At 43.2% G+C, this 9,436-nt stretch overlaps 1 protein-coding gene across 6 annotated transcripts in view; it reads left to right on the plus strand.

The window, feature by feature from the left end:
- KCNQ2 (potassium voltage-gated channel subfamily Q member 2) overlaps positions 1-7,900 on the plus strand; it is a 111,722-nt gene extending 103,822 nt beyond the window's left edge. For all 6 annotated transcript variants that reach the window (XM_032766322.1, XM_032766320.1, XM_075072212.1 and 3 more), the window contains 2 exons: positions 5,231-5,354; positions 6,240-7,900. In XM_032766322.1, the coding sequence (XP_032622213.1) occupies positions 5,231-5,354; positions 6,240-6,977 (862 nt within the window). In that variant the 3' untranslated portion in view covers positions 6,978-7,900. The remainder of the gene's footprint in view (positions 1-5,230; positions 5,355-6,239) is intronic.
- The last annotated feature ends 1,536 nt before the right edge of the window (positions 7,901-9,436 follow it).

Here is a 9,436-nt window from a genome sequence, read left to right on the forward strand (position 1 = left end):
TTAGCCTAATACTGCTTCTTCACAAGCATATAACTCCCGCAATCAAAAACAGGATGTTTATATTCATAACACTATAATACGCCTTAGGAAATATATTTTTTTTACTTGCTTCCATTTTTAGCTTGCAGGGAACTTTGACCCTCCCTCAGTTGACTGCAGAGCTAAAATTAACAGTCACTGTTTAGGGTGATTTTTTTCCCTGCTACATAAACAATTTCTGACCCTTAGCACCAGAAAATTATTCCATTGTTACCTGCAGCATTATTGGGCTTTACCCTCTGGAGCTCCTAGGGGTATTTTGTATTGCCCCATTTTCATTTAATTTTCCCCATCATTTTTGTTTACTAGGGTGGCAGCTAACAACCTTAGAAAGCAGCAGTGGAGTCCCAAATGGACCCTAGGACCAAGAGTTCAATCCTGAAGGGTACTGGGCATTCTGGCCCCAATCCAGAGTAACTCTTAAGCATGGGCTTAATTTTAAGGACATGAATAGCCCCATTTATGTGAATGGGGACTGCTCAGATGTTTAAGTTAAGTGCCTGCTTGAGTGCTTTGGTGGACTGGGGCCAGAGCTTTCAGCATCCTGCAGGATTCAAGCCCCAAATCCAGACATTCTTATTCAGGAAAAACTACAGCAAACATTATAGCTGAGTCAGAGCGCCCAGATTTGGCCCAAAGCGGGTGATTAAGATAATCACCCCAGCTCTGAGGTGGTTTTGCCCTAAATGTGCCACAGCAGCAGAGCTACCCTGCATTGAGCTTCTTCTTTTACATCACGTCCTCATTTCAACCAACTGAGGGCCAGATAATTACAGAAATATGAAATAAAATAAAAACCACCAATTGGTCAGCTAGAAGAACAGTGGTTCCAAACTAGTGGAAGTCACATAAACTCTCTAAACCAACTGGATTGTATTTGGCAGCCGAAGGATGTGTAATACCACATTCTGCCTTCAGATACATGGATATGGCTCACGGTGAGGGCAATGGACTGCTAGCATGTATCTGAGGGCAGAATTTAGCCTATAGTATGTAGCACCTACTGTATGCTCATGAACTTCGAATGCTCAGCTGATTCAAGATACAATTACTTTAAAATCCAAGTAGCCCCAGCTATATTTTTCAGGAGCATGGACATGAGTCGTTGGTATTATTAGATTAAATATGTCTTGTCCAAATACTATTAACCAATCAAAAGTTAAGTAGCCAGTCATGTGACATGGATGAAAGGGGTTTGGTGTCTGTGCCTGGATTGTGTTAAAAAGAAAACAACTGAATAAATATTTCCAAACTTTTCATATTTTCCTCATTTGAGCCGTTTGACCTTTAATGTCTGCTTCTGGCCGGAGGGTGGCATTCGACACACCTCTTTGCATGAACTGTAAGCATGAAGCATGAGAAAAACTGCACCATGGCTGATGCAAGAATTTTACATTATTCTGTATCATTCAAAAGAAGGAAAGCTATTATTTAAAATTTAATAACAAATAATAATAAATAAAGCTTTTTCAAACTAAAGGTGCAGCTGAACCAGGCAAACCTGGCAGGTGATGTAGTAAGTCATATAGCATCAGCAATCTTTTGATCCTCTTTTGTCACAAATCTAAAGCAAGGGACAGATTTTTAAAAGGCTGATGCCTAAGACGAAGCTCCAGGAATTTGTGAGTACACCCACTTGGGACCAGAGAGTGTCTTTATGGCACAAGCCTTTTCTCTGGGGCTAGTGCAGAAGCACACTGCTCCAGGGGGACTCCCAGGGCACATTGTGCACCTTAGGGAAAGCCTGAGGCCTCCTGAATTCCTCCCGTTTCTCCAGCAGCAGTGAGAATACTCACCCTGCACCGCCCCTTTAGGAAAATGTAACATGTTCTCGACCTTCTCTGCTCTTCCTGCCCTGTGTGTGGGGGCTAGTGCCCCAGGGATGCTGGCAGGGGAGCCTTTTCTGTACTCATATGACCACAGGGACTGCAGTTGTGCCTGATTCCTGCACAGGGATGTAAGAAAGGGAAAGATGCCCCCTTAAGCACACACCCATGCTCACACACACACAGGCCCTTTGCTTGCAATCCAGCATTTGCCCAGACAGCTGGATTGCTAGGTACATAATTACCGGACTTGGGTGCTGAAATGCTCATTTACTGGAATTAGGGTGCACAAAGGGTTGGCGCACAACACTTTGGGACACAACTCTGGCACCTGCCTTTAAGAATTGATGCCTTTGATTTCATTTTATGGCAGGTTTAAAAGAAGACCTAGTGTGCTGGTTTATCATTGAAACTTTGTGCACGTCTAGTTTTCCATGAGTTGAACTGAAAAAAAAAAAGCAATACAAAATAATGAAAAGGGGGCTTAATGGTATTGTAAGTGAAGGGATTTTCAAAAGTGCCTTAAGCACTGGGGACTAACTCCCACTGAAAGTCAGTGGGAATTGGCTGCCTAATTTCCTTATGTGCCCCTTTAGACATCCTATCCTAACACTAAATTTCATTGCTGGAAATCTGGGTGAGAAATCACTACACAGAAATTACTATGGTCAGTCTCAGTTACAGCCCCGTAAAAACACCATGCAACAGGGGAGAGTTAATAATCTATGGCCTGCAAGAGCCTAAGGGTATGTCTACCCGCTAGATCAGCGGGCAGCGATCAATCCAGCGGGGATCAATTTATCATGTCTAGACGCGATAAATCGACCCCCAAGCGCTCTCCTGTTGACTCCTGTACTCCAACGCTGCAAGAGGCGCAGGCAGAGTCGATGGGGGAGCGGCAGCACTCGACTCACCGCAGTGAAGACACTGCTGTAAATAGATCTAAGTATGTCAACTTTAGCTACATTATTCACGTAGCTGAAGTTGTGTAACTTAGATCAACACCCCACCCGCCCCCCGTGTAGAGCAGGGCTCAGACTAGACTAATAAAGGGTGCAGTAGGCCCAGGATGTGTACATGTAAGCAGAGGTGTATTTGGGAAATTTAAATACCTGTTAATAACTAATGCTGAAAGTCCCTGCTGGCCATTAGTAACCAAATTCACCAAATGCAGCCAAACGACATTTCTGAAATGGAAACGAAACATGAGGGCTATAAAATAATTCTCTCTTTTCCCTTTCATCAGAAATGTTCAGATGTAAGGGCCACTTTAAAAAAAAAAAAAAAAAGAAAAAAAAAAGTGGAGGCTTACTTGTATGCACAAATAATGCACATACAAAAATACCACTGGGGAGGACAAATATTTGTGCAAACCAGCTGGGAAATTGTGCATTCATTTGCTTGTATGTTAAGCCCTTTTTTTGTAAACTGGTGTAGGCAAATGCTGGTTTTGGAGGAACTTGCAGGAAGGCTTTCCATTGCACAGGCTTGCCCCTCACTCCCTCTTTGAACAGTTGGATAACTTAAGTCACTTGCATCGAAGTCAATAGGAGTCTTACATTGTCATCTGTGAATTCTGGATCAGGGTTATAAGAGCAAAAGAGTATTTCTAGGGTTAGCGTGTGCTCTGAGGCACCTCAGTGGGGCTGCCTTAATTTCCTCCATACTACAAATTGTTCTCTCTTGTTTCCTTAGTTGGCAATTATTATTGAAGGACATTTTGGTTTTGGTTTCATATAGAATGATAAAGCTCTTCCAGTACAATGACTACATCAGGGTGTTACACCAGGACAAGAAACCAACCTCCTTTCTTGAGCTCTCCAAATAATCAGGAGTGATTAGACGTTTAGCTTCTTTAAACACATGCCCTGACTATTGTTTTACTGGGTCTCCATGTTTATACATGCAGGAAAGGAGATCAGAGTGTGACTTTACTACATCATGGCCTCTGATTCCAAATCAAGGTAGCTCTCGTTTTCCTGTTAAAAGTCTCTTTCCTTACATGGTTACAACAGTTTTGTTACTCACCCTTGTAATTATAGCACATGGTACTCAGCATATGAGTAAATGATCAGACATTATTTTATAGGTGAAGCAGTAGTACTGAAAATTTCTGCCTAAATAAAGGATTACCTAAGTCAGTTCACCTGGATTAAATATTTTTTGCTTATTATATATTTGCTACCTTAGCTATGAGGTGCGCATCTTCCCTATCTCCCTGAGCCAGATCCTCACCTCGTGTGAACTGCTGTCTGTCTAATATAGTCCAGGGAGCTGTTCTACTACATATCAACTGATGATCTCACCCTCTATTTAAAAAAAAGAAAGTATAAGAAACTAGCCCCACACACACACCAAAGCAAAGCCAACTAGACTGCTCTGTTGTTGAGAATGGCCTTGTGTCTCATCCCTTTCCTTCAGTTTTGTTTGTTAATTTTCCTTTGTCTGTCTGCATTCAGCCCATTCTTTGTCTCATACTGGTGCATGGATCCATTACCCACACTGCAGAACTGCATAAGAAGCATTTTTTATTCCTGCTCAAGACAACTAACTTGGTTTCAACCAGATTAATCTGTTTTTTGTCACCTACACTTCTGGCACATTATGCATGAGTAAAGTTTGCCAGGATTATATTTAGGGAGATGGCTATATATCAGGTTAAGATTAAGAATATGTCCCCTCTTGAAGATGTCTTACTGGTTTTTATTAGATCAGGAGATGCCCGTGTTTAATTACCTGTAGAGAAAATTTAGGTTTGATTTATTAAATGTAATTGGCTTGTGACTTCCTATATGGACTCCTCTTCCGTCCATGTGGAGCCTTAAATTCTTAGACATGGGAAAAGGGATTACAAATAAGGTATGTAATCATTCCAATGCTGAATTATAGACTCTTATCTCGATGGACATGAGTATATAGGAGAGAGGCAGAAGAGTTGGCTGTAAAGATGTGAAAAGCCATGAATCTCATCTATATAAAGCAGGCAGACAACTTTATTCACAACAAAATTATCAACAGTAACAAATACAATGCTAATTAATTTAGTAGAAACCCTGCTTAGAGTGAAATTCTTCCTTGCGGGAAAATTTACGGAGCATAATGTGCCAGATTATATCTATAGAAACAGCATCGATAGATTTCAAACTCTGCTAATACTACTGTGAAAACATAGCTACTTGTTTCCATCAAAGACAATACTTAGGTGCCTCTCCCTGGTTGTGTGAGTAATTTTGAGTGCTCGTTGGGAGAGAGATTGTAGCTTTGTCCACAAAAGAGTCAGCAGCTAGCAGAGTCCTGTTTCCTTGATGTATCTGACTAACTCAACGGCCTTTTCTGGGTGGGGGGGTTATTTCTGTTCCTGGTAGAGTGGACCAGATTGTTGGACGAGGGACATCAATGACCGACAAGGATCGAACCAAAGGGTCAGCAGAGGGGGAGCTTCCAGAAGACCCAAGCATGATGGGCAGGCTTGGAAAAGTTGAAAAGCAGGTATGGAGGGGAAGTTTCTTATAAAGAAAAAGTTCATGTTGTGAGCTGAGATTTTAAAAGTAGTTAAGATTAAGAATAGATGAAAGATTTTTCAAAGGTTTCTGAAGAATTTAGCAGCTTAAACCCTATTTGTAAAAGTGACTTAGGTACTTAAAACCCAAATCCTCAAAGGTATGTCAGTACCTAACTCCCATGGGAGTTAGCACCAAAATATCTTTGAGGATCTGAGCCTTAAGTGCCTAAGACACATTGAAAGTCATAGGTCCTTAGGAGCCTAAGTCTCAAAGTCCCTTTTGAAAACAGATCATTCGTTCCAAAGTGACCTTGGGGCGTTTGAAATGTTCCCTTTCTTACCTAAACAACTTCAAGTGAGGCTGTGGGTATGATTTTAATTGCCACAGGATCCATGCCTCGTTCAAGGTGAAATTCACTCCAGAGCACAAGGCTCACACAATTCCCCAGACACACACTGTAAGGGCCTGACCCAATGAAGTGCTGAGCACCTCTGACCTGGTGCTGAGTGTTCTCTAGTCCCATTGAAATCTGTCACATTTCACAAGCATTTCTGCTTGCTTAAAGAGAACACAAAGGGCGTTGCAGAAACAAATCAATGCATTAAATGACGATTTTTTGGGGTACAACTTAAAAATATTTTTAAAAATCTATCTTCCATAAAAGCAGAGAAGCCCTTGCCAAAGTTCAGACTGGATTTGGATCCCAACTCTCTTTAAAAGTTCAAGGAAGTCCAATTTGTGCCAGTGTAGGAAAGGGTTATCTATGAAATTTAGATCCCCATTTGAGCATGGACAGGAGTGGAGCTCTTTGCATACAAGGTATTGGTTCACAGACATCACCCAGCACAGGGAACTGTGTGGCATTTTGCAGGTTCTGTCCATGGAGAAGAAGCTGGACTTTCTGGTGAACATTTACATGCAGAGGATGGGTATCGCACCAACGGAAGCCGAAGCCTATTTTGGGTCCAAAGAACCAGACCCGGCGCCACCCTACCACAGTCCAGAAGACAGCCGGGAGCACATGGACAAAAATGGCTGCATCATCAAGATCATAAGGTCCACCAGTTCAATGGGACAAAAGAATTTCTCTGCACCACCAGCCCCAACAATGCCAACCAACACATGTCCCCCTTCAACGTCCTGGCAGCACCAGCCATACCAGCGGCATAGCCATGGATCCTCCCCAGTTGGAGATCCTGGCTCTTTGGTAAGAATCCCGCCCCCACCGTCACATGAGCGCTCCTTGTCCGCTTACAGTAGCGGGAACAGGGCCAGTGCCGAGTACTTGAGGAACGAAGACATTACAGCTAAACACCATGATAGCGCTTTGAGAGACAGTGACACATCCATTTCCATCCCGTCGGTGGATCACGAGGAACTGGAACGCTCTTTTAGTGGATTTAGCATTTCCCAGTCCAAAGAAAATTTGGACATCCTTAACAACGGTTGCTATGCAGCAGTGGCCCCCTGTGCCAAAATCAGACCCTACATTGCAGAAGGAGAGTCAGACACTGATTCTGACCTCTGCACACCTTGTGGTCCACCTCCCAGATCAGCCACAGGTGAAGGACCTTTCAGTGACATGGGCTGGTCAGCCCCTAGACAGTGAAGCATCTTGACATCTATTGAGCCAAGTCAGAGCATTGGCCAGCCACCCACTCATGCTGTCCCCACGTCGAACTTCTGAAGAAGATCTACAGCTAAGGTTTTATGAATCCAGAACGTACTTAGCTTGTGGATATTTTCTTACAGCTTACTCTGGGGACAGACACTGAGCCAGCATTCAGTAGAAAGAGGCCACTGTGGTGAATAATTCAGAGCCTTGAAGTGTCTGGATTTCTTTCATACTATCTTTCTAAGATAATTAGGTGAAACGATATCACAGTACAGGGTAGGCAACCACATTTCTTGGTAATCCTTTAGGGTACAGGGCACAAATATCACCTGCAAGGTGGGTTTGTTTTTTGGGGGGGGAGGGAGTGGGTTAACTGGTGGCTGAACATATCTTTTACATGCTAATTACCATACCATGACACTGGGTGATTATACAGTCAAATACTTTGGAGTTGCACCGCAAATACATGATTGTTTCTGCCTTGTAAAACAGTCCAGGTTACACGATGATTACTTTTGAATTTATGGAATGTGATCCTCCATTAGCCATTTGGGAATGTAGTATAATTACTGTATAATACATGGAAGCTCAGTTGGCTCTTGACAAATTGGGGTATTTACATTCACGTTACGGTATTGCCCTAAAAAGACATATGCTGTCAGGACGAGTCGAGGTAGAATGTTAGCAGGCACCATTTGGAACCAGAATGATTTTCAAATTAAATTTGTCATAGCGCTTAGGTGGAGGAGGAAAGTCAAAGACACAAAATGTGTCTTTGAAGGCAAAGAGGAACACCACACAGGGCGGGGGATAAGGCATTTTACATTTAAACCATGTGTTATATTTAATAGTGTACCCACCAAGCTGTACAGAACGGGAAGCCGTAATTCCACCTACGGGGTTTTAGTAACTTGAGGTTGCTCGTGGTGAACTTACAGCCACAAGAGAGACCCTGTAAGAGGGACGTTACTTGAGATCATGGCAAGGAACGAGAGCATCAGCAGCGGCTGGGCCCCATAACTCAAAATATTGACCGTTTTGTACATTGTTCACATTATGCCTGGATGCTTTTGCATGCACCAGACTCCCAGCAAAGTTCCTTTCTCCTTTCCTCCACTATCCGATTCTGGATCACAAAGCTATGACTTCTCCATTGTTTTGTTTAGATCCTTCATGCTGAGTCCCGAGGTGCTTCCTTGTTTCCTCCTGTTTTTTTTTTTTTTAATACACCTGTGATCTGTATTTATCCACAAATGCAGGTGGCGGAAGTCTTTCTATTTTTTCTCTTTCTCTCCCTCTTGAAAAGCCAGGTAAAGATCATGTCATCGTTACTGGTGCATGAAGCTGGGGGAAAACTGATGATGCAGAAGGTTTCTTTCAGGACCAAAACAAAGTCACAAAGTGGTCCTTTCCTGTCACAGAGCTGCAGGGGTCGCTCAAGGGGATGGGTCATAGGAAATCTGCTGGTGCATTGTGAGATCTACAGCCAGGGCTGCAACACAACAGCCATTGCCATGTCCACCAAATCCACCCATTTAACTAGAGCCCCACACCTTGCGTGTTTTCTGAAGCTATTTGTGTCCCTCGCTCCTCCACCCTCTCCCCTGCCAATGTCAATGGCCAGTTTTCATGATATTTCAAATATACGGCATGCCCCTATTTCTCTTAGGCCTCGCTGCACCTAATACAGGTACAATCCCTCCATTTTGTAAGATTGACCTGCTGGTGGTGAAAGGAGAAACCTAGTGTGTTCGTTCCTTCTGGTCATTAGGAGAAGCAGCCTGGGAAGTGAAGGAGGGAAAAGACAAATTTAGGCATAATGCACTATATTTCAGTGGTATCAGTGTGTGTGTTGGGGGGCGGGGGGAGGATTTGCACACAATCTGGCAGCCATAAAACACCACATACAACAGGGAAACATACAGCTCTTGTCCAGGAACTCAATGTGATTCCACAAGAGTCTCTATAATGTGAAGTCTTTCAAATGAGATTTGAGGACTTCAGTAGCTCAGTCAGAGGTTACCTATTGCAGGAGTGGGTGGGGGAAGTTTTTATGGCCTGCAGTGTGAAGGAGGTCAGAGAGGACAATCATGATGGTCTTTTCTAGCCTTAAAGTCTATAAGCCTGTGAGATTCACCCACCAGGGCAGGAAATCCCCTACTGAACAGGTGGGTCTTTACGGCTTCTGGAGGGAAAATAAAATAATTCTTGTATACATTTAATCAGGGGCAATATGCAGCACTTGTTTGGGTGTGGTGGGGGAAAATGATGTGTAATCTTCAGATCCAATTAGCCTCAGTATATAAGTGAGAGAGGGATAACCTCCTCTTTTTAGGGGGTCCTGTGCATCTGTGTCTCCAAGGATAGAGAGAAGGGACCTTTGCAGGTCCAGAGCTTTCTCCCCATTCCCGTCATATTCTGCAATTCTTTCTTCCCCACTCAAGCTGCCTGGA

This window comes from Chelonoidis abingdonii, chromosome 14 (genome assembly GCF_003597395.2).
Source record: "Chelonoidis abingdonii isolate Lonesome George chromosome 14, CheloAbing_2.0, whole genome shotgun sequence".
NCBI lineage: Eukaryota > Metazoa > Chordata > Testudines > Testudinidae > Chelonoidis > Chelonoidis abingdonii.